The sequence below is a fragment of the Stigmatopora nigra genome, chromosome 19 (assembly GCF_051989575.1).
Source record: "Stigmatopora nigra isolate UIUO_SnigA chromosome 19, RoL_Snig_1.1, whole genome shotgun sequence".
NCBI lineage: Eukaryota > Metazoa > Chordata > Actinopteri > Syngnathiformes > Syngnathidae > Stigmatopora > Stigmatopora nigra.
The window spans coordinates 5,575,134-5,598,071 of NC_135526.1; the positions used below are offsets into that span (position 1 = coordinate 5,575,134).

Here is a 22,938-nt window from a genome sequence, read left to right on the forward strand (position 1 = left end):
TTCGAACACAGTGACAGTGAGACAAGCAAGCCTTATCACCCCACAACTCCACCGTACTTCCCTCCAAAACAAACCCATAAACGACTAAACACTTTTAAAAAATGCAGTGAATATGATACAATAAACACAGCCAGGTGAGAATGTGAAAATGGGTCTCACCTGCCACGAGCTTGACGGGATCTCAGCAAATCTGCCCATCCCTCCAAAGGTGTAGCATCGGTACATGTGGTCCAGAGACTCGGAGCAATGCCACAGTAAGCCAAAGCTCACTGAGTCCTTGGGATGATGATGATGCTGATGCTGCGGATGCTGATGCTGGTGCTGATGCTGATGCTGGTGATGACTGGTCCTCGTCTGCTCCTTAACAATCCACGCAGGAGAGATGAAACTAAAACTGCACACGGCAACTAGGGCGGAAGAGAGGAGCACCCAGAAGCATCCCACGCAGCTGAACATGGTGGTGGCAACGTGGGGCGCAAAGCCCGTACACACACTGGCTCTTCCACACTCGGATTCCTCCGCTTCTTCTTTCTTCGCCCGTGCCAGGAGGAGCAAATTCATTTGTAGCTCACATACACACACACACTCACACGCACGCACAAACACCTAAAGTCTACCTGTGGCCCTTCGCACTGTATCTGGTAGACATCTTCGATCCACGGGGTCTGACGTGGATGTCCCGCAGTGTTTTCAAGTTATTTTGTGTCCAGTTGAGGAGATCCAGCCGGCCGATCAGCACGCCGCTTCCCCAAAATGTTTGTCTGTCACACCCACAAGTGGGCGCGTGGCTGCAATGGTTCTACACAGAACAAGAAAAGAACGATCTTTTTCCGATTAAAAGCAAATCAATGACAAGAACGTCCGTGCGTCTACAGATCCTGTCATGGGGTTTCCTGTCTCCTTCGTCCGTCCGCCCGGCGTGAACAGCTGAGCTGTGTTCACTTGGCGTTAATTGCAGGCTACGCCCGGATGGCGTCAAGTCAATGTTTTCACAAAATAATATATTTCCGGGAGGTGTTTCCAAAATAAAAAGATGTCATCTAAAACCGGAAAATAGTACTGCTACAATGCATTTTCCTAGGGAATCTCAATGGGGTATTCAGAGCCCTCCTGTGGACAATATGGAGATTGCACATTTCTAACTTAAAAATTCACAACCTATCAAATGCTACAATATTAAAGGTAAAAATAATGAAATAAAGACATTAGTTAGTAAATCTAAAAATATGTCATGTGTCATACAATAAATAAAAAAGCAGAGGCATTTTTCTAGCATATGTATTTAAATCAAACACAATTTAAATAGATTTCGATTAGGTGCACATACATATCGGAAAAAATTGTGGTACATGGTACCAAAACTGCTCGGATCTTTTCCACACCTCAGTAAGGCTCAAAATGAAAACAAACAAAAAAAACTGGTTAATTCATCGAGCACTTGTCCAGTTGTTTCTGAGATGCATACAAAACAACACAAACAAAAAAAGAAAGAAAAACTATGGTCACATTAAAAAAAAACAGTACTAACAATCATATATGGGATGAACCGATCTACATTATACTTATGTATAGATATACTGTATACACATTGTAAAATATGGAGTTTTCCATCACAAGTGGAACAATGCAATTCAGTAAGGAGTTCTTTTATTCTACGCTCTGTAAAAGTGCCGAGAAGTCTCACACAAGAGGTATCAGATCTTCCATTATCTCATTGTCATTTGCAGATAATCTACAAAGAAATCTCCATCATAGCATTTGACATAATACATTTTTAGGAAGGGCAGGCTTAAAGAAGCATGTGCATAAGAAAAAGAGGCTAACGGACCAAACAGAGGATTTTGGCTATGTTTTTGAGCAGGAATATTTTCTAAAAACAAGGAATGGTCCTTTAAAAACAAACATGGGGGGCGGAGTGTCGCGAAGAAACCAGGACAATTCAGTCCGTGTGACATCCCCAGAGTTCCGAGATGAGACAACCCGATTAAGAGTGGGCAACAGTTTGCTTTCCGTCTTGACCGAGATAATGCTTTTTTTGTGCAAGGTTGCCTTAAGAACCACAAGGCATTTTAAGAGATTTCGTGCCATGTGATGAAAAAAGGCCTGGCCTTCACTTAAACTGAACAAGATAGGCCTTCGTAGTCATGTGGAGTTGGAACAATGAGGTACAGTACTTTTAGCTTGTTGCAGGGTGCCCCATTAGTAGGGAGAGAGAGAGAAGAAGTGGGGGGTCATCTCAGGTCATAACTGCAATAAAAAGAAACCAATGAATAGTTGATATGTGCATGTGTGTGTGAGTGTGTGAAAAAGATACCTTGGTAGACTTGCCAGGACTGTCGTGGTTTGACTGCACAACATCATTGACGATCATTTTAGCAATTTGCCAGGCCATTTCCTCCTGAGCCTTCAATTTAAAGTTAAAGCACATGTCATTTTATTTTTCTGTCTTACTAAATGCCATTGTTGAAAACATGGAAAGGCAGGAGAAATATTTCACCTCATTTGAGTTGCCTTGGACCCATTTCTTCATGGCCTGAGAAAACATGGACCCTAAAAAAAAATTAAATATCTTTCTCTTAGAACTGTTAGAGTTTACTACAAGTGAGAAGCTTTAAGTTGATTTTATACCTTTGGATTTCTTAACATCTGGTTCTGGTTCTGCCTCCCTTATGAACTGGCCCAACTCATTCACCCTGCCAAAAGTCATGCGTCTATACAGAAAAGGGATTAATTGCACTCCATTTAAAAAAAAAACATGTATATAATAATATATATAATCTAATAGACTCACCCAGCATATGGCCTCTGGTACAAAGATTCAGGGTCCAGACTAGCGACATCCACCGTGATGGCCTCGTCGAAATTTTTCAAAATCTTAATCGCTGCCTTTTTGCTAGAAGACTGCCTCAGGGATAACCACAACACGTATAACATACATCAGTGCTTTACAAAGTAATCTTTCAAGACAAGAACTTATCGGCTAACAACAGCAGGAATAAGACGTCCAAGAAAAATGAGTAAAAGTCATCCGACAGGATTCCTCCAGGACACGAATGAAGGTTAGGTCAGGTCACCTGGGATAGAGAAGCTTCGATGCCACTTGAACTTGAGCGCTCGTTCTCCGCTGACCCGCCCTGACCCGCCGTGTTGACATTCACAAAGTCATCCGCCCTCACCGAGTTGAGGAGGTCACTCAGGTATTTGTAGTAAAGGTTACTAGACAGGAAACCTGGCATATATACCTGAACACAAGCATAGCAGGCGGTAATGTACAAGTCTTATGGAAAGGTGGTAAATTTTCTTCTTTACCTTCTCCATGGTGGTCCACGCTTGTCTTAGCGGAGTGTTGAAACACTCGGGTAGAGGTCCTCCTTCTCGGCAGATGTTGGATTCGATCTCCATGCGTACTGAATCGCCAAATCCCAAAGGGTTTGTAGCTTGGAGTGAGAAATACCTGAGAAATGGAGAAAATGGTTTCAAAAAAATATTAAGGAAATCAATCTGACTTTTGCTGTTCTTGTGCACTACACATACTTGTCGTAAAGGATCATGGCGTCATTTTGGGCTTCCTGGCCATCATACTGGCCCTTCTTGGCTGCCAACTGGTTTTGAAAGTTGTCTGCTGCAAGCCAGAACTGCAGTACATTCATGGCTTCTTCCTTTTCCATGTACTTCAAATTTAGAGGGGAGAAAAAAAAACAGAATTGTTTGCTGTAAGTGTGTGGTTTCCTTTTCTTGTTGATTTTCATGTAAAAAATACAAAACTTATTATATATTTTAAATTATTTTAAATTATCCTTTTAAATAAGACCATATTTTAGTCATCTTCTATAATCAATCACTCAACACTAGACATACTGACAATTTTCTTTTGCAAAAATAAGTGCAACCAGACCATGGAAGTGATGAAATACATTGCAAGAGCAAATTTCTTTTCTTAAATCTGCACATCCATAAAGCAAAAAAAATCTAAGTATGATGAATACATAGAGATGTTGTGAGATTGTAAAGTTGACCATGAGAAACAATGGTTCTATTAAAATGTGTGAATCGTTTTGCAAACATTTGTGTCCACTTACCTCGGAAAAGTAGAAGAGAGCTGACTCGCAGAACAAAATGTCAGACAGAAACACAGAGCCACTCGTCAACACTTCAATCTGGTATTTACAGAAATGGTGACTCCGCAGGAATTCCATGAAGTACCTACAAAAGCATTTCAAAGTAATACATTAAACTAGAATCACATATGTCAAACTGTAACCAGAACTGTGTGTCTATTAACTCCAACAGAATCTTACTGTTGCTCCAAGATGGCGAAAACGACGGACTGTGCAAAGACAAAGCAGTTTGGGTCCACCATGCCATCTTCTCCACAAATCTTGGCTAATCACAGAAAGAGCAGGACCACATTAAAATGTATTATTATTCTTTTTTAATGTGAATCATCTCACAAGTCTACCTTACCAACTATATCATTTCGAGTCGGTTCCGTGATGGGAATGGGCCTCACAGCATCGGGAGAGACGTACTTGGTAAAGATGTTCACCGCATCTTTTTCGATACCTAAACCAAAGACACAACTAGATTAAAATAGCTACATAGGAAAATCTTACTATTAAGTTGGGTTCCATTTTCTAATGGGACTCAAAAGTGTACCAAATCTTGTTCACTGACTGGGGATATTTACTGTTATTTTTAACAGGTTTTTGTAGCACTAGCTTGAAAGATGATTTTGTTAAACCAATAAACGGTCCTACTTTTCATGAGTTGGTTGGTGAGATCTCGCAGGGTGTTGTTCGTCTGCACTTTGGAAGGCGTCCCCATCCTGGAGGGGTTTTGTCGGTCGGCTGTTTTGAGCCGTGGCGTTCCGGGACTCGAGCCCACTTGGGTGTCCAATTCCATAGGCTGTCCTGCAACTCCTGGACTGCTCCAATCCAGGGCCATTAAATTTTGGAGGGGGATCTCCGGCACCATTTCGGATCCATCTACGCCACCCGAGACGGGTTCAGCCAACGAGCTGTGTTTGACAGAATTGAGGCTGTGCGCTCGAACCCGTGACCAGCTGGCGGATCGGAAATTCTCGGCCTCCAGCCAGAATCGAACTAAGTGGTCGGTACCCTGACGCTCCATAAAGCGCACGTAATGGGGGATGGCCACATGGTCCCGGAGGACTTGGTCCACAGTTTTGGAGAGCCGAGAGCGGGTCTCCTCGGGATGATAATTCACGCTGGAATGACCTGCCATGCACACACACACATAAAAAGGGGGTGAAGATTATATTAAGATCTGAGATTATTATTAAGCCTTAATTATTATGCTCGATATTTCATACAACGCCACAACTTGTATTTAGCCAGTGATTAGGAAAGGAACTAATCCACTTAGCAACACATTTTTCAGTATGAAACATTTGGGGTATTTAAAAGGGAATTATAAATAAGCATGGATTTCCTACATTTGTCCTTCTAATATTTCAGAACAATATGTAAAGACATTTTGGACTAAAAATGGCGACCAGGCTGGTTTGTATTCTTCTGTAGTTCAAATGGACTGGATGTCTACAAGTGACAAACCAATTTCAATGCAGAAAAAGTCTAATTTACCCAAGTTGTGAATGACTAAATACTGCACAAATATTAACTTGCATTCCTAAGGAATGAACTCTCAAAAATGTGCCTGAGGACTAGAAAGCAGAATCGAGGCCATGATTCTACCAAGTGATAGCTGGAGATTCCATTTTGACGTTTAGTGCTAATTTAGGCGACATACCCAGATCCCCAAAGTGCGCAGCTTCCATGTGGCTGGGCTGTTTCTTGAGGGTGGCCGTGCGACCGCGGGCAAAGGAGTCCATGTTGGCGGAGATGGCGCTGAGGGCCACGTGACTGGGCCCGCTTGCATCCTGTTTGGCATGGTTGTTCTTCAGTGGCGACAATGGTGAGTGCGGGCTGACTCCACCTTTCAATTAGAATTTCATGGTAGGATAGTTCAAGTCAAAACACAATAGCAAAAAATGTGTAAATGCACTACTAAAGGCATGAGTTCAGACCACGATCTCAACTCACAAACTCCCATGTGGCACATTAAAATTATTCCATTCTCCATATTCAATAGGTTTAACAGGACTGGTCAAAAGTGAATAAATAAATATAATAATGAAACACTGAAAGAATAAACTCACCTCTGACTTTAGTGTCAATCGCTCTCTCTGGTTCTTTACTTTTAGCTGCAAAAAAAAAAAAAAAAATACAGTGTCAAAAGAGGAGCAAAGCAGGCTATTCCACAATAAATATTGGCGTCATCAGAAAGTCACAAATTAGATAACTTGAGGTCCCGCAATTCTAACAGGAAAGTAAAAAAGGAATGCAAGCAAACCACTTAGTGTGCTGCAATAAAAACAAAGATGCTGTACTTAAACGTGAAAGGCCTCTCAGTCCTGTTCACTTTCCTGGCCTCTCCAACGTCAACATTGAGCGGCAGACATGGTGGCAACCGAGTGACAACATGTCTTTAGAGAAATTGGAAAGGAGGGAATAAAAATCCCCGGAGGATGTTTTTTTACAAGGGCTGATAGGATTTGGGATAAAATATCTACTATTAGTATGAGAAGAGGAGGTGATCTAGTGTATTTTGTGACCAACATTATCCAAAACAGACAATTGTCTTGCACATAGAAGAAAGCCCTAACTTCCTAAAAACAGAAATGTCTTTAGATTTCCTTCCTATGTTAGACCTGCCAAGTCAGCTGTTCAGGACCCCCCCCCCCCCCCACACACACACACACACACACACACACCATTCCACCAAATGGGGACATAATAGATTACCTTTCACTACTGTAGAAATATTTTCTAAATAAACACACGATCTGTTAAATCTGAATATTACCCACGTGGATGCGATCACTGATTTTTTTCCTCCGTTTTTTGATTCCATGGTGGCCCTTAAGAGTAGCTTTGTGAATCAACAGTCAATGAATGATGGAGAGTCTATGGGGAAGCCTTTTGACATTACTACGTAAACAACAATGCTTATACCCGTCGATCGGAGAAGCTACTAGGTGGACAAAATAGTGGATCATATTTTAAAAAGCAGTCAGTGTAAGTCCACGCAGTTTTTTGTTGTTGTTTTTGCTGGCAGCTAGCTACAGTTGACGTTGCATCTGAGAGGGATCTTTCTCACCTTTCCGCTTGAAAAACGACATGACGGGTCTACTTAGGTTTCCTCAGCTCAGTGACACCATCGCGTGGGTTGGCAAGTCCCTTCTTTCACATCTATCCGGACTGCACACCCCACACATGAAAACTGATGGTGACTGTTCACCCAGTGAAGGCTGTCAAATTCCAATTTTTGCCAAATCCAGTCAGATCAGCAGCCATGTTGTCAATACGCGACCAACTTCCGTGTCTTTTGCACAGGAGCATTGCGGGAAATGTAGTTACACAGGATTAACGCAAGGACGCATGGCAATGCATTCATGTTAGAAAGTAATAACTAATAACTACACTTGTCAACTCATAAATAAAAACTACTGTATTTTTTCAAGACTCTTTATTCATTCAGACCTAGATTCACTTAGATCTAGAGAACTAAAGTTTTCCTTTGCCTCTTTTGCCATCATGTGGCTCATATACCATCAATATGCAACAATGTTTGAAAAGAGAATGAGCCAAACTCCATTCTTCAGTTGCTTTAACTAAGCAAGATAAATTGGTAAGTTAAAAACAAGTACATTTAAAAAAACAGCTCCTATACAGGGGTCCCATTGAAGGACCCAGCAATATTTAGTAGCTGAGCTCCCATCTCAGCTCGCTGTCCACTGGGGAGGAACTCAGCTGATAGTTCTCTGTACGTGCTACAAACTCGCCGTTCCCGAATATCCTTCCGGAGAATGCCGTGTTTCCAGCGATGCCGAGCCTCCCCAAACAACACCACTAAGGACCTGCGCGGCAGCGGCACGGCAACGTTGACTTCCCCCGAGAGTCCAAGCTGGGGGAGACCCCGCTCCAGTGACATGTTGAGCGTGGTGTCGGACAACATGTTGACGGTAACTAGGCGTTCTCCCCACAGCCAGGAGTCGTCCAGGTGAGGGTCAATGGCTGAGCCTCTTTGAGGATTGTAGTCAAGGTTACACTGCTCCACAGGCTGGAAGCTGGCCAGACTTTCCTCTTGTTGCATTCGTAGGACTAGTTTTTTACTCAACGCCGGCAGTCCGCTGAATCCTGCGAAACGCACTTTTTTCTTCTTGAAGTTAACTTTTGGTCCAAAATCCTGGAATTAAAAAGGCATGTGGTATGTCATTTTTTGTAGTAATCAGGTACCTTGTGACTCAATCCACAACTGTAGTAATAGCAGATCTGTGATGCTAGTCATGATCTGTACCTGTTTCTTTCGACCTGACTGGGACAGATTCCAGACGTCCTGGTCCATGCTGCTTATGAGCTCCATCTCCTCCTCTTCTGACAAAAAGTCTTCCCACAGGAACACTCCAGGAAAGGGAAAGGACACCAGGACGTCATCGTTGCGTATTGCAAGCTTTCTCTTGGGATCGTAGATGAAATGATGCACAATCTACATGAATAAAGAATATATACACTTGTGTTAGTGTTATTTATGCACTGGATCTATTATTGCACCTAGTGAGCCACTTGGACATTGAGGGTACAGGTTGCAACCCACGGCTATATTTATGGACGTCAAACTAAATCAACAACTTATAACAACTCTAAACTTACCTTATTCTCGGACGAATTACTTTGTTTTAACTTTTCACACAGGAGGCAGTGCCTGATACCTTTGCAAGCACAAGAACCAGAAACACGATCATGAACTGTCATTTTCTCTGCATCTTCTTCTGTTAAATGTTATAGAGCGCGTCCCTTGAAACGAATGTAAATACTGCCGTCTAGTGGGCAGTTATAGTATTAAACCACGCCTAGTGGAAATACGTCATACGTAGTAACCCGGGAAAGTATCTGTTGTACTCGTAGTCTTGTTAAGGAAGCCTAGTCTATGTAAGTACATGTTTTTATGCCATCTATTACATAGTTTTCAACCAACGAAGTAACTTTAGACTCTTGTTAACTTAAAAAAAGGTGAATTATACATCTATTATCTTTCAAGTGGCTAACTCAACAGTGGACGGTGCTTGTAAAAAGAAAACATATTTCTTTCTTTTTCTCAATATTTATCTCTAATTTAGATTTCAGGGATGATATAGTATGTAAAGTTGTTGTTTTGTAGCATATGGGGAAGACTCGAAGATTCCACCAAAATGGGTGTTGACATACCAAAAAGAGAAAATAGCTCAATTTATACAAGCCCTAGTTCCATTTAATATTTGTCCCATTATGTACATCAATTGATAAAATAGTCAACATCAAGATATAGGAGGTCTCCATATGGGCCTAATCAGGGAAACAACATGACCATTAACTTTTATCTCTCTGATTCCTAATGTGTCCTTTTGATCAAATTGGTTATTCATAGTCTATTGTTTTCATTGAATTATGCATTGATTAAAAGGGTGTGGTTGTGCCTCGCCCATCACTGTTCTTTGTTTGACTCAATCTTTTAATCTAAAACCATTCTTCACTTCAGAAAAGCAATGGAGAAGATAACAGAGAAATTCTTACTGGAAAAAGGCTCTCCAAAAACCAACAAACTCGAAGAGATCAAGAAATTAGAGTAAGCACTTAACCTTTTAATGGTATTTTTTTATCTCCTACAAAGGCTAACTCTTGAAATCCTTTTCAGCCTTTCCAAACTACAATTGAAATCTTCAGACTTGCCGGTCAAGCTCTTCTCATGCTTGCGGTCCCTGGAACACTGTGATTTATCCGGGAACCGACTGGAAGAGTTCCCCAAAAACTTGGAGCTGCCCAAACTGCGTTTTTTAAACCTTAGCGACAACCAGATGGAGGACGTCACCTCAATGGCGTCCCTGTCCAGCGTGGAGGAAGTCATGATGGATAACAACCTCTATATCACTGTAAGGCAGGAAAATGTTATTACAATATTGACTTGGTTAACAATTGTTTTTTTTAAGTGTCTTCTTTCCATTAAATGAGAAAGTAGACTTCCTATAAAAAAATGCTTCATTTCACAAATGTATTCACTTTTCCACAGGTGAGTGACAGTTACAAGCTAATGACGCTGCTACCCAATTTGCGAAGTTACAACGGTAAAGACATCACCAGCACTGCCAACCACGTACGCTTCGTGTTCACAGAAAACCTTAGGACCCGGGTACGAAAACTTGACGTTTCACTTGCTCTATATCATGCTTCTGGTCAAAAATGTCTTCTTTCAAACTGTCCTGTAGATGGTTGCCCTGTGGGAGAAGAGCTACAGCCTCCCTGTTCCTGCAACAGCAAAAAAAATGTCTGCCCTAGAGACAGAATTTGTTACCGAGGCGCAGAAGAAGGTGAAATATGGACCCAATTCGATCAGTGACTTCACCAAATGGAAGGTAAAGTATTTTTTAAATCATAAAAGGTGCTGTCTACAATGTGGCCGCTAAGCGGCGCTGCAGTCTTATTTTAGCAGGCCATATTGTAGTTATCATTTCAGAGTCAGTATGTCTGCAAATTAGAATATTTGATTTAGTGGCTGTCATTGACGCCCAATTTAGTTTATTATGTTTACTTTCCGTGTCTGTTAGGTGGAGATTATGGCCAGGGATTATCTGCGCTCGCTAACAGAACCAAAGGAGGACCTGTCAACCAATATTAATGTAAGGCGGAGTACATTAATATTAACCCAGAGTAAAAACAAAAGTCTTTTTGTCTTCAGTACTGTCCTTATCATCCACAAGGTCTCGACCCCGAAGAAAAGGAAGGAAATTCCACTGTTAGACTGCGCCGACTTGCGGCTGACTCCTCGTAAAAAGGCGCGATCCAATCCCGAAGACGACGCCAATCCCGCCACCAGGCGTCAGTGTCCCTTGACGCCCAGACGTGTCTCTGCCAGAAAAGAGGCCTCGTCGATCAACGAAATTCAGAGTGGAGGGGAGGAGGAGTCAAGTAATGATTTAAAGAAAAGCATCAACAAGACACAGGTATTCAAAAACAAGACTCATTTCTTATGACATAAAGTTAAATTTAATGTGCATACTTTTGTGCAGCCGGTGGGTCTGCAGCCCCTTCATGCCCTGCAGTGTCACAGCAAGGACGACAACATGGAAGATTTCTCCATTCAGCTTTGGTCCTGTGCCTTCCAGCCTCAGCTGGACTCCGAAGGTGATTCATTACAGTAGAAAAGTGCAACTTGTCTCAACCCATCGTAATCACAACATCACATTTTTCTTGTTTTGTTGCGTAGGAAGTCGCCTAGTCGCAACATGCGGTGGAGACTCCTTATGCATCATTGACTGTGAAACTGGCATGGTGATGAAGAAGTATAAAATCTCAGGAGAGGTTTGTTAGATGTCCAATCATTCGCTCCTCCAGTCAAAATGGACTGGACATGTATCATGGATACTTTTATTATTTGTCCATTGCAGGAATTCTTCTCACTGGCCTGGTCCACGATCTTGATGTCCCGAGGAGGAGGAGCCTCGGCGCAGCCATGCAGGATTCTGGCGGCGGGTGGAAAGAGAGGCTTGGTGAAGCTGATCCACCCCCGCTGCAACGTGGCTTATGGAGAGTTCCGTGCTAGTCGCAGGGCTGTGTCAATCCTTCGCTTTAACCACCGCCAAGGAAATTTCCTCTTTAGTAAGTGCTTACTGTCACCTCAACAAAGTTCAAGATCACTTTCACAATTGGCACATTTAAGATGACCATCGGTGATCATAAAAAAAACATCGTAAAGATTTGGCGTTCACATGTTTTCATTAACATGTATTGTCTCTTTAATAAATTAATCAAACTGTGCCAAATGGCCACTATTCCCCTTTCTTTTGTAGCGGGCTCTTACGACAACAAGATTGTGTTGTGGGACATTGGCGGCATTGACAGCAACTACAACTTTAAAGTAGTGTGAGTCATTTTTTCTTCTTCTAGAAGTTTATTTCTCCTACTATAATTAAAACAAATGCTGCATTGAAAATATTTAACCCTGACGTCATTCACCAATTCAGCCCGCTGTGTCATTTTTATGACCTCCAGGCAACTGTTAACATTGGAAAGCAGCTCGACCCCATTGCACATCTGTCTCCCGCCCACAAAGCCCGAGGCGCAACTCTTGGCGGCGTGCGAGGACGGTCTACACTGCTACAACACGCAACTCGCGGCCAAGGGCGGCACCAAGAGGTGGGTGTTAAATATTTACTCTCCCTGCAGTCAGAAAATAAATAACTCAATTTTTCTCCTGAAGATCCAAAGAAGTAGAGGTAACTTTCCCTGTTTACGAAGACAAAGATTTCAACTGCCACACCGTGGATGGTCTCGCTTTCCTTTCTGATGACATCGTGGGTAAGTGTACACTCGTAGCATTTTGACTACCCATTCTGGTTGATGGCAATGAACTAATATTATTGTTATGGTCATGATCAGCTTCCAAGAACTTCACGCACAGTTCTATCTATCTGTGGAGTTGGACTCGGACACGATCGCAGCGGCCCGATAAGAACGGTTGTGTGCGCGCCACCGTACTGGCCGAGCTGCGTTGGGCAAATACAGAGATTCCTTACCTGGCGCTGAACACCTGTCCAGGTAAAATCTTTCTCCAATTTTTCAATGGGCGATGCATATCTGTGAGTTGTTTTCTCTCTGTGAACACATGATCAAAACAACAATTTCGCCCATTTTTAGGTCGATATTACGTCGTGTGTGGTGACAACGAAGGAAAATTGTGGACTTACCACGTCCCTAATCTTCAGAAAGGCAAGTTCCAGGCCGGAAAGCCGATAGAGCCTACTGAGGTGAGTCTGGGATGCAGAAGAAAGATCTTTAAATTCTGCTAAACCCACGTTTGTTCCGCTCAGGTGCTCCAGTGGCCCGCCCCTGTTCGCAAGGGTCTCGGCCCGCTGGAAGGTCCCTCCATCAACAGTGTGACCATGGACCCCGAATTCCAGTACCTGGTGGGCCTCAGTGACAAGAACATAGTGATGGTGTGGAAGAGGACATCTTGAATAATTGAACCATCTATAAATACTACTTGAAATAACTTGTGAAAGTTGACACTTGAATGAAAATGGATTACTTTCCAACACGTAAAGAGGTCAGTGTTTACATAATGTGCAATGTAAAGTACTACTACAGTATGCAAAGATGCATTTTATTTAGTAGCAAACATGCAAAACAAAAGTGTAAACAGTAGAATATCTTCTGTGGCTGTTGAAATACATAAATGTTATTTACTAGTGGCTCATATTTCTATTTGTTTGCGTGTGGATTTAAGTCCCGCCCCCAATAGCCTAATTTGGCCTGTGATACGATACTCTGTCTCCTGGTGAACCCTTTGCCCCGCCTCCTTTGAACCACACGAGCGGCCAGGACTTGACGTCCTTCCACTAGTACCCTCTTGGTACTGAAACAAAGCGGACGTGCTCTTGCGCACGGTGGGCTACGTGACCCACTGATGGCCTCATAGCAGGCCGCGCCGAACACTCCAGCCACTCTCTCGCCGCGGAGATGCTGAGCGGCACTGCAAGTCGGGCCAGGCCGAGGCTGAGCAGCCTCTTCCTCGTGCCGGCTACCACAACGGCACCACTACTACCAGCACCACTAGCACCGACGTTGACATGGATCGCGGGGGGCCGCCGACTGAGATCTACGTCGTCCCTCCAGGGCATCACTGAATTGGCTCGAGAGCGATCGAAGACCGTGACATCGTTTTATAACCAGTCTGCAATTGACATTTCTGCGGAAAAGGTGAGGATTTTAAATGTGGTACGATGGCGATGCTAATGGCTAGCTGGAACTCAGACGCATTCACTGACAGTCATTTTTTTAACCCCGACCTTTCTTGCGACCTCAACTCTTAATATATATTTATATTAAAAAAAGAATCCCTACAATACATAGATATTCATGAACTTCCACTCCTGTGGTACCGCTAAGTTATAACCTCGTTCTGTTAGTAATGTCGTTGATATAATTGTGATCGGTTGGCAGTGGGTCATTACGTATTACAACACGCCAAGTTTGCCACTTTACGAGCGCGGATTGTTTTCTTTTGTGATATACGACTCTTTGATCAATAAGTGTGTTTTATTGACTGTTTGTTGTCTTATTAAAAGCGTTTTGTTGAATAGGTCGGACACTTACATAATAAAATCCCTGCAGTTTATCCTGTCATGCTATTTTACTCAATTTAATTCCAGTTCCATAAACGCACCACGATTTCTTTGGGGCTATAAATTCTGTTTACATTTTATATAATATTGCCAAATCGCTTAGTGGGATTATATTTAACCTTGTCTATGTTAATTTCCATGTTAAAATAGAATTAAGATTCATAAATCCCAAAGCAAACCCCTATATTTGTCTAACTGAGAATCCTTGGATCACATCAACATAGTTACACCCACTTTTATGTAATATACTTATTTATATGCAGTAATTTTGGCTAAATTCAAGTCATTCTTTTCCCTGTCCATCACACGTGGCCTCTAAATGTTAAACAAAAATCCATCTAAACAACAAAATAAGATTTAGATTCCACATACTCCTAATCCACATTAAAAAAAATAATTCTAGTGGGTCCCACTAAATTTGTAAACACTTTCCAGGAATTGTTTTGTCTCAACGCTGAGTTCCAGCACGTGAGTAGAGAAAAAGAAAAACATCCAGAAAAAAAGGGGGAGTTTCCAAAAGTTCCACATGTGCATAAATCAGCAACTGCCTCCTTGTGTTTTTGTTCTCTGTTTAGACTGCGGAAAAAAGCGCACTAAATTCTAGTCTTAAAATGAATTCCATATGAGCCCGATAACATACCCTGCTGAGTGCACTTATTCTAAATTGCAGAAATCTTCCAAAACACAAAATGCATTTCAATGTAGACATTCCCACATCATTTAAAAAAAATTATGATGATGTTATCTTTCAGGCTTCTGTGCGACTCACCTTAGCCACTTTGCTGTACGCCGGCAAGTCACCAGACGGACATCACATCCTGGTAAGTACTCCCCTCAGTCAACACACAAAGTCCCAAAGCTTCCTTCCATGTACACTTTTGGTCCAATTTCCCAGAGCAGCGCCAAGTACCTGCACAAGGAGCTCCCTGTACGCATCGCTCACCGCATCAAAGGTTTTCGCAGCCTTCCCTTCATCATCGGATGCAATCCGACCATCCTGCAAGTGGTAAGACCACACATAACACAGTTAGTTCCTCCCAGGTTAGACAGATTGAACGTCCATCATCGTCAATGGCAGCGAATGAGTTAAGATATTTAAGTATGGCATGGCGAGGGTGAACTTTGACTCACTTAGCAGTTCCACGAATGGCAACGTTGTTGGCTCGGGTTGCTGGGAAACTTCAACATGTGTATGTTTGCAAGCAAACACACCACTGTTATTTTTTATTTTAATTTGTTTAATTTATCATTTCTATTAGTATTACATGTATTTACCTGCTGTTTTACTTCACAACAATTCTATTCTTCACAAATAATACTTTTCCATGTGTCCTATTTTCCTCAATGTGACACAAAAACCTAATTGTGAAACTCAGTTTTGTTTTTTAACACTTAATCCTTAAGAGTTGATGATTAAATCAGGACTACAATGCATGCGTCGATTGTTCCCCTGATTTTATCCATGTGGAACAGAATCGGGAAAGCAACCCCCCCCCCTTCGTAAGCCTCGTGCCTTTTTTTTTCTCCACTGAACTTTCCCCCACATTCTTCTTTCCCTTGTACAAAACACTCTTCATCTTTGTCCAATCAACATGCGACTCGTTTAAATGATATGATTTTGTTTTAGTCGTCGCAGGGAAAAAAATGAGGCTATTTAGTAGTATGGGAGTGACAAAATGTGTTGAAAATGTGTCTGACTGCACACAATACTAATCAAAACTCTTTTCCTCTTCCAGCATGAACTCTACATCAGAGCATACCACATGGTCAGCGACTTTCCATCTGTGAGTAACAAGCACGTACACTCACACTCGCAGAACACACACCCACAGTATACATAAATGTAAACACACACACCGGGTCAAACAAAGTTCAAGTTCCTCATTGGTGACTGAAGAAGATAAACACTTTCTTGGTGCCTCTCTCACCAAAAGAGCCTTGAAAACAAACCATATTTTTACTGGCTACAATCATAATTAGATAACAGGGGGTGAATGAAGGAATGTTGTCATTCACATGACAAAAACATAAAATGAACCCATACAAAAGTTATCAGTCACTTTTCAATTTCTTCATACTTGTAAATCTACCATGTTTTTAATGGTACAAATGTCATTACTTCTTTTTTCAAGTGCAAAAGTTCTAGGAATTGCCCGAAAATCAACAAAAAATGCCCCAAAATCTAAAGAAAGTACCCAAAATGGACAGACAATGTCCCCAAATGAACATGGGGTGGCTCAAAATCACCTTGGAAAATAATTGAACAAGTTTACGGGATAAAATGAGATCACATAAAACAAATACTCACAAGTTTCCATTGGTAGTACCAGTCACCAACTCTCTAACATGATGGTAACCATTTTCAGATTAAGGATCAGGACATGGAGGCTCGCTTCTGCAAGCTCGTGCAGCAGCTGCTGGATGACCACAAGGACGTGGTCACCATGTTGGCTCAAGGATTCCGGGAATGTCGGAAGCACATCCAGGTACGATTAACACACCAATGGGGTTGGTTACTTACTCCCGATAGCTGCAGTATTCGAAAACCTCTAATTTTTTTCCCTCTGTCGTCCAGGATGAGACGATACTCCTCAACTTCTTGGACACGACTCTGTGCTCCCGTCTGGGAATCCGCATGTTGGCCACGCACCACCTGGCCCTGCACGAAGACAATGTACGTCCATGCATTTCACCATTCCTTACCAGCAGCCGCCGCTTAACCTTGTCATTTCCTTCACAGGCGGACTTTGTGGGCATCATCTGCAGACGTTTGTCCCCTAAGAAGATCATCGAGAAGTGGGTGGACTTTGCCAGGTGAGCAAACACCCCAGCGGGCGCTCTAACCGATCGCTGTGCACAGAGATAAACTCCCCATGGGTTATCTCTTGCGGCGATCATGTCAGCCTATTGCTTTGACCTACGATATCCGTTTTGTTTTCACTTGGGCGAGTTAGCTAACAACGTTTTCCACGTGTGCACAGGCGTCTGTGCGAGCACCAGTACGGCAACTCTCCCAGAGTTCGCATCAACGGCCACGTGGCGGCGCGCTTCCCCTTCATCCCCCTGCCGCTCGACTACATCCTGCCTGAACTGCTCAAGAATGCCATGAGGTACAGTTGATTCCTATCAAATTGCCATACCAGTTTAAATGAATTGAACATCTTAATAAGTCTGCCTTATGTTTTGTTGATTTGGGTTAGGGCGACCATGGAAAGCCACTTGGACACTCCCTACAACGTGCCTGACGTGGTGGTCACCATCGCCAACAATGACATGGACTTTGTCATCAGGTATGTGTTTGTTTGTTTGTTTTTAACTCACCTTCAAGGGAAGCCTCTGCTTGATGGTTTCCCATCTTGTCGTTTACAGGATTTCCGACCGTGGCGGTGGAATCCCGCACGGCATCATCGACAAGGTGATGGATTACCACTTCAGCACGGCCGAGGAGAGCGCGCAGGACCCTCGTATGAGTAACTTGTTCAACAACATCACCAACAGTGGCAACCAGTCCAGCCCAATGCATGGGTAGGGAACTAAAATCATTTTTAACACATGCTCTGCCATTCATTGGGTGACCGTTAAGTTTATTTTACGTTATTTTTTCTATTTGTAGGTTCGGTTTTGGGCTGCCTACGTCACGCGCATATGCAGAGTACCTCGGGGGCTCGCTGTCCGTTCAATCCATGCAAGGTATCGGCACCGACGTCTACTTGCGACTGCGCCACATTGACGGCAAAGGCGAAAGCTTCCGTGTGTAGCCATTCCTGCAATTGTTCGATTTTTTTGAGCATTCTTTCCTTTTCTGTTTTTCTGCCTTAGACGAATTATAAGCTATGTTAGCTCTTAAATTGAGGTCTCTTTTTTAAAAAAAAATTACTAGTTTATCGGGACAAACTGTGCATGATGGCATTAAAAAAATAAGTTACTGGTCATGAAGACCCTTTCGGAAAGGAAGAAAGAAGGATTAACTCAACTGCCAAAAAGAGTAAGAGTACCTCTTGATCTTCATTGTTTTTTTTTTTTTTTTTTTTTTTTTTTTTTTTGAATCGGTAGATAATTTTTGGGGGAAAGTATTGCCTTTTTCACCTCAATGCTCCTCACTTAGATTCTTGTTGCCTTTTTGTTGCTTTTTGTAACTTTAACTTTTGCTATGTTAGGGTAGCACTGTTTTTTTGTCTTTTTGTGTTGTTCATTGGCCAACTAACATTTTTTTAAAACTTTTTGGTCGCCATTGACAGCATCCACAGCCAATCCACTTGAACTTGGCACTCCGTTTAATTAGATTGGATGCCTACTCGTGACTAACTCATTTAAAAGGGTTTTTACTCCGATTTTAAGTGCTACACGATTGGACATCTATCATCGTCAGAGGCACGTGATTTTTGGAAATGCCTGCTTTTATTTAGCCTCTGAATTGACCTAATTTTCGATTATTTTGAAGATTTTTGCTGCTGCTGCTGGACAATGTTGACAATGAGTTGATTTTACCGACACTTCCAAATTTGTATGAATAGATTGTGTAAATATTTAGTTGTAATGCATCTGCGTAACGTTAAAAAGGCGACTGAATCCGCCAACTGACTGAAAACGGAAAAAATGGATTAAAGTGTGAACATAAAGTTGCAGAATTTTTCATTTTTTTTCCATTAACAAAAAAAAGTATTTCCAGTAGAAATTGTGACTGTTTCATTGATTATTTTATTAGTCATTTTTCCTTGTTTCATTCGCCACATTAAAACTTGTTTGCATCGCTGACTTATCAAAGCATCATTATTTTTAAATCTTCCTCCATTTGCCCTAAAATCAAGGGTGGGATTTTAGCTCATGACGTGAAAGGTACCCTCCAACTTGTAACTTGACGGCTGAAACGGAAATGTAGTGGGCCATTTAGTGACTTAGTAGGGAGATGGGTGGGAACTTAATAGGTAAATCATCCACTTACCATGTGAGAAGTTGAGGATCGAATCCTACTGTCGTCCAACTTGTCACTTGATGGCTGGAAAATAAATGTAGTGAGTAATTCAGTTACTTAATAGGGAGGTGGGTGGTAAGTTAGCACAACAGTTAAAGCGTTCACTTACCATGCGAGAGGTTGTGGGTCAGACCAGGCATTATCCAACTTGTCACTTGGCGGCTGAAATGGAAATGTAGTGAGCTGTTCAGTGACTTAACAGAGAGATGGGAAGTTTGTTCAACAGGTAAGACGTCCACTTACCATGTGAGAGGTGGAGGGTCAAATCCTGCATCCTCCAACTTGTCACTTTACAACTCCAACATATATATTGTGAGCCAATCCGTGGCAAAGTAGGGAAAATGGTGGGAACATAGCTCAAATGGTAAGGCACCTGCTTAATTGGATCGAAACCCATGTCCTCCAACTTGTCACTTTTCAGCTCAAACAAAGGTGACCAAACAATAAGAATAGTTGGCACAACAATCTTACAATTAGGCTCATTTAGAAGAAAACAAGCCTTACTACACATGGGCAATTTTTTTAAAAAAGCTTTAATATAAATGGGCATCTTAAAAAAGCCTTACTATACATGGTCACTTTATAAGTAAGCTTTACTATACATGGTCATTTTTTAAGGAAGTCTTGCTATACAATGTAAAGTCGAATTGAAACGACTGTACATTCTAATGCATCTTAGGTAGTTATCAAAATCTGAGACGTTTGAAAATTGCTCAAAATGTGAGCAACTTACAGCTATTCTACATCCATGTGACATCTATGGTGTGGACCTTTAAAGCCTAGGAAGCACAAAAGCATACTTTAAATTGTCCTTGTAGAATAAATAGGCGAGAGCCAGACAAAAGACGTATAAATATGAAAATGAGGCGAGTTCAAACCACATGCAACGCTCTCTCTTGGCCATCCAGCTGCACCTTGATCTTGTGCAGCTCCTCAATCTCCTGGTGATGCCGCTCAGTCTTATGGCGTACCAGCGAGCGGTAGAAGTGAACGGTGAACACCACGAAGACGGCGCCCACGGGCACCATGATGACAGTGGCCGCCAAGGCCGCGTGCCATCCGCTGTCCCTTTTTACGTCCGTCTTTGGCGCACTGCCCGAGTCCACGGGTAGGAACTTGATCCAACATAGGAGCACCACCTCGGCCAGGAAGAGCAGGATGCCCAACGCGGTGGAAAAGCCCCAGGCCATCTCGATGTAGTGGTGCATACGCTCGTGGGGCGACTCGCTCACCGAGTTGAGGTTGTGAATGTTGCTGACCGCCTCCACGTTGGGGAGGATGCACGTGCTGATCAGTAGGGCGAACAAGTGGACAGCCACCAGCACTGTGGTGCACACACTGAACGCCACCAATAGCTCTCGCGGGTAATTGTAGTCCATCTCCAGCTGCACCTCCACCATGGCCACCTTGCACCAAAACATACAATTGGACACATTAAAAAAAACTGCTGTTGCACCCATACCGTTTTTTAGCTCATTGATTTAGGGGGGAGAAACAAATACTACTACTACTGCCACACCAAAAAAAAATGGTGGGTAGGCCATCCCATGGAAACTAAATGACATGACATTTCTTCATGTTCTCCCATAATAATGTAATTGAATTGCAGCATCAGTACCAATACAACAGTGCAACATTCCTACATACCACGTCAGATTATTTTGCTTAACTCATTATCTGTCATTGACAACAATAGACATTCCATCAGTTTTGACTGGGAGCATTTTTCTGTGATCTGGCCCATAAAATACAAGATCACAATTGGACATAATGCCTAAGAAGAGTCACAAAGGCTGCTTTGTATAGAGGTATAAAACAGGTACTCATTGTGCTCAGGGAAGTTATCTTTCTGCCCAGATCAACAAAAAAAATTAGAGGGAATATTGGTTAGTGACTAACCATGGCGAAGCCGGAGAGCAACGCAGAGGTCCTGCTGGAGGCCTTAAGCTTGGCCCGGCTCAGGTAAAGCTTCCTCCAGGAGAGCGCCTGCACCGAGTGGTGGTTGGAGCTGACCAGCTCCAGGTAGCTGCGTCGCACCCAGTCACGGTAGTCCATGCCGGCGCCGGCACCAGAGCTGCTGCTAGGGACGTCCGGGACCCGATCTGTCATGCCAGCGGCAGGCGAGCCCATAGGCACGTTGAGCTCTCTGCTCATAATGCCTGTTTGGAGAAAAATGTGCACAATTTTAAGACCATAAAACACCCCTTTTGTTGGCTGCTTAGTTTTTTTCAGCATGTGTAAAAGTGCTACACACACAAAGTTGAGTTTCTATTAAGGGAGAGTGGGGTCAGTTGTCACTTTGTATAACTCAGCCCCCCAAAGACTAGTTAAACACAATATCAGGACATAATCATAAATTCATTATAAAATAATTAATATTGTGGCTTTTCCTCATTGCATATCAGCTGAATATTTAGTTACATATGAGATTTTATATTTAAAATTCAATATATAATTAGATCAAACATAAATGTTAGTGCAACACTTATTTAGAAATCCATAGTTAAGATGTTAAAGATGAACACCGGATTTTAAACATTGTTTATCCCTAAATTTGACCAAAATATTGGCATAATTTTCCAGAAAGTGCTGCTTTACCAAAAGTGAATGCTATAATTATCTTCCGCGTTCCATGAGCGAAAATCACACTAAATTACGACTAATTAGTCACAATTGCTGGTAGTTTGGAGCTAGTTTTAAGGCCAGTACTCACAAATAAGGCATTTTTGTTGTGCGTTTTTGCAGAAAACATTGTTGAGCGCACTTTCTCATCAGCCCCAACTGCACGGATATTTAAAACTCTGCTTAGTCAAAAGTGAGATCCATTTACACACTTTAGCTAAAGTCAGATGCCTCTAGAAATCACGATTTGCAACACATTTTCAAGAGGAAACGTTGGATTTTTACAGCTTCTTCAGATCGGTTTAGCTTTTATAACCCAAAAATCGGAGGGGAAAACCCCCTTTTTTTCCAGTTAACCAAATACTTGGCCTGATCAATTTGGATCGCGATTCCCCTTTAGATGAAAGATCACATGTAAGACTTTGTGGACTCACCTGGGCTTCAAAGTGATGTTCCAATGTTGAATAAAGTACTGTAATAAAGAGATCTTCCAAAGTGGCTTTGAACACACGCATTGGTTTCCTGAAGTCGTGGAAAGTAACCTCTTCCGGGTTTCATTTGCAGCTACTTGACATCTCCCCTTCCTCCACTAGAAGAAATTCATCTGCACTCCTTCTAAAAACACTGTTGAACTTTTAAAATGAACATTTTATGACAAATCCAAGTTGTTTTCTAGGCGATCGGGTTTGTTTTCCCGACACGCTTTAGTCCAGCTGTCATCTTCCTCACCAGACGTCAAAAAGTCCAAGCGTATTTCCTGCTGGATTTACTTTCAAATTAAAACCGGATTTTCTGGTCAAGTTTAGACTGAAAATAACGCAACTGATTTGAACCCTCTCATAAAGAATCATCTAAACCAAAACGAATGAATGAATTGAATACATTATCCTGATAATAGTGATAAATACATTCTAAAAAAAAGGAAAATATATATTTCTCTTGCTAAATACCACAGCACATTGAGGTGGAATGATGACCTTTGCATACAGTATACTTGTTTTTGCATGTTTTTTTTTCTATTTTGTAAGTGGATAGCCTCAAGGATTTATTGAATGTGCAGCTCAGCAACTACTGTAATACTGCCATTTGCTATTTATGAAGCCCCTCT

General features: G+C 42.1%; 6 protein-coding genes and 2 long non-coding RNA genes across 8 annotated transcripts in view; 2 read left to right on the top strand and 6 right to left on the bottom strand.

Annotated features, from left to right (window-relative positions):
* Positions 1 to 1,007, bottom strand: part of lhfpl7 (LHFPL tetraspan subfamily member 7) — a 31,098-nt gene extending 30,091 nt beyond the window's left edge. The window contains exon 1 of the mRNA XM_077739989.1: positions 160 to 1,007. Within this exon, the coding sequence (XP_077596115.1) occupies positions 160 to 561 (402 nt within the window). The 5' untranslated portion in view covers positions 562 to 1,007. The remainder of the gene's footprint in view (positions 1 to 159) is intronic.
* Positions 1,008 to 1,262: 255 nt separating this feature from the next.
* On the bottom strand, positions 1,263 to 7,395 carry akap10 (A kinase (PRKA) anchor protein 10). The gene is made up of 15 exons (XM_077741367.1): positions 7,180 to 7,395; positions 6,179 to 6,223; positions 5,770 to 5,955; positions 4,758 to 5,237; positions 4,465 to 4,563; positions 4,299 to 4,383; positions 4,080 to 4,203; positions 3,535 to 3,671; positions 3,310 to 3,454; positions 3,075 to 3,242; positions 2,792 to 2,901; positions 2,629 to 2,711; positions 2,498 to 2,550; positions 2,315 to 2,404; positions 1,263 to 2,247 (listed from the first exon to the last, which is right to left on the bottom strand). The coding sequence occupies exons 1-15, from the start codon at positions 7,199 to 7,201 to the stop codon at positions 2,242 to 2,244; spliced, it is 1,833 nt and encodes a 610-aa protein (XP_077597493.1). The 5' UTR covers positions 7,202 to 7,395; the 3' UTR covers positions 1,263 to 2,241.
* A 142-nt stretch (positions 7,396 to 7,537) lies between these two features.
* Positions 7,538 to 8,878, bottom strand: alkbh4 (alkB homolog 4, lysine demthylase). Its single transcript, XM_077740850.1, has 3 exons — positions 8,733 to 8,878; positions 8,380 to 8,568; positions 7,538 to 8,268 (listed from the first exon to the last, which is right to left on the bottom strand). Exons 1-3 carry the CDS (start codon positions 8,832 to 8,834, stop codon positions 7,747 to 7,749), a joined length of 813 nt encoding a protein of 270 aa, XP_077596976.1. The 5' UTR covers positions 8,835 to 8,878; the 3' UTR covers positions 7,538 to 7,746.
* Positions 8,879 to 8,930: 52 nt separating this feature from the next.
* Positions 8,931 to 13,328, top strand: lrwd1 (leucine-rich repeats and WD repeat domain containing 1). The gene is made up of 16 exons (XM_077740993.1): positions 8,931 to 9,011; positions 9,598 to 9,684; positions 9,754 to 9,988; positions 10,126 to 10,245; positions 10,322 to 10,468; positions 10,661 to 10,732; positions 10,814 to 11,056; positions 11,123 to 11,237; positions 11,320 to 11,414; positions 11,501 to 11,711; positions 11,903 to 11,975; positions 12,105 to 12,248; positions 12,313 to 12,410; positions 12,492 to 12,650; positions 12,750 to 12,859; positions 12,923 to 13,328. Exons 2-16 carry the CDS (start codon positions 9,605 to 9,607, stop codon positions 13,067 to 13,069), a joined length of 2,049 nt encoding a protein of 682 aa, XP_077597119.1. The 5' UTR covers positions 8,931 to 9,011; positions 9,598 to 9,604; the 3' UTR covers positions 13,070 to 13,328.
* Positions 9,675 to 14,082, bottom strand: LOC144212835 (uncharacterized). Its single transcript, XR_013329828.1, has 3 exons — positions 12,800 to 14,082; positions 12,629 to 12,707; positions 9,675 to 11,679 (listed from the first exon to the last, which is right to left on the bottom strand). It is a non-coding gene; the product is annotated as an uncharacterized LOC144212835 (long non-coding RNA).
* bckdk (branched chain ketoacid dehydrogenase kinase) lies at positions 13,407 to 18,098 on the top strand. The gene is made up of 11 exons (XM_077740992.1): positions 13,407 to 13,811; positions 14,989 to 15,057; positions 15,132 to 15,242; positions 15,973 to 16,020; positions 16,603 to 16,722; positions 16,812 to 16,910; positions 16,977 to 17,050; positions 17,218 to 17,346; positions 17,437 to 17,526; positions 17,606 to 17,761; positions 17,850 to 18,098. Exons 1-11 carry the CDS (start codon positions 13,572 to 13,574, stop codon positions 17,992 to 17,994), a joined length of 1,281 nt encoding a protein of 426 aa, XP_077597118.1. The 5' UTR covers positions 13,407 to 13,571; the 3' UTR covers positions 17,995 to 18,098.
* Positions 18,099 to 18,918: 820 nt separating this feature from the next.
* On the bottom strand, positions 18,919 to 19,377 carry LOC144212836 (uncharacterized). The gene is made up of 3 exons (XR_013329829.1): positions 19,318 to 19,377; positions 19,179 to 19,232; positions 18,919 to 19,098 (listed from the first exon to the last, which is right to left on the bottom strand). It is a non-coding gene; the product is annotated as an uncharacterized LOC144212836 (long non-coding RNA).
* Positions 19,378 to 19,722: 345 nt separating this feature from the next.
* orai2 (ORAI calcium release-activated calcium modulator 2) lies at positions 19,723 to 22,602 on the bottom strand. The gene is made up of 3 exons (XM_077740729.1): positions 22,265 to 22,602; positions 21,108 to 21,367; positions 19,723 to 20,614 (listed from the first exon to the last, which is right to left on the bottom strand). The coding sequence occupies exons 2-3, from the start codon at positions 21,360 to 21,362 to the stop codon at positions 20,081 to 20,083; spliced, it is 789 nt and encodes a 262-aa protein (XP_077596855.1). The 5' UTR covers positions 21,363 to 21,367; positions 22,265 to 22,602; the 3' UTR covers positions 19,723 to 20,080.
* Positions 22,603 to 22,938: the final 336 nt, after the last annotated feature.

Bases quoted from the DNA above. Each gene is read 5' to 3' on its own strand.
- orai2 (XM_077740729.1), bottom strand. From the start codon at position 21,362: ATGAGCAGAGAGCTCAACGTGCCTATGGGCTCGCCTGCCGCTGGCATG. The intron at 20,615-21,107 runs GTTAGTCACTAA...TTTTGGTGCAAG, and splicing joins TGCTCTCCGGCTTCGCCATG to GTGGCCATGGTGGAGGTGCA.
- lrwd1 (XM_077740993.1), top strand. From the start codon at position 9,605: ATGGAGAAGATAACAGAGAAATTCTTACTGGAAAAAGGCTCTCCAAAA. The intron at 9,989-10,125 runs GTAAGGCAGGAA...ACTTTTCCACAG, and splicing joins ATAACAACCTCTATATCACT to GTGAGTGACAGTTACAAGCT. The intron at 11,712-11,902 runs GTAAGTGCTTAC...TTTCTTTTGTAG, and splicing joins CCAAGGAAATTTCCTCTTTA to CGGGCTCTTACGACAACAAG.
- bckdk (XM_077740992.1), top strand. From the start codon at position 13,572: ATGCTGAGCGGCACTGCAAGTCGGGCCAGGCCGAGGCTGAGCAGCCTC. The intron at 16,021-16,602 runs GTGAGTAACAAG...AACCATTTTCAG, and splicing joins TGGTCAGCGACTTTCCATCT to ATTAAGGATCAGGACATGGA. The intron at 17,762-17,849 runs GTAGGGAACTAA...TTCTATTTGTAG, and splicing joins CAGTCCAGCCCAATGCATGG to GTTCGGTTTTGGGCTGCCTA.
- akap10 (XM_077741367.1), bottom strand. From the start codon at position 7,201: ATGTCGTTTTTCAAGCGGAAAG. The intron at 6,224-7,179 runs GTGAGAAAGATC...TTTTTTTTGCAG, and splicing joins GTCGTTTTTCAAGCGGAAAG to CTAAAAGTAAAGAACCAGAG. The intron at 2,712-2,791 runs GTGAGTCTATTA...TTTTCTGTATAG, and splicing joins TACCAGAGGCCATATGCTGG to ACGCATGACTTTTGGCAGGG.
- alkbh4 (XM_077740850.1), bottom strand. From the start codon at position 8,834: ATGACAGTTCATGATCGTGTTTCTGGTTCTTGTGCTTGCAAAGGTATC. The intron at 8,569-8,732 runs GTAAGTTTAGAG...TTATTCATGTAG, and splicing joins GTAATTCGTCCGAGAATAAG to ATTGTGCATCATTTCATCTA. The intron at 8,269-8,379 runs GTACAGATCATG...TTTTAATTCCAG, and splicing joins AGTCAGGTCGAAAGAAACAG to GATTTTGGACCAAAAGTTAA.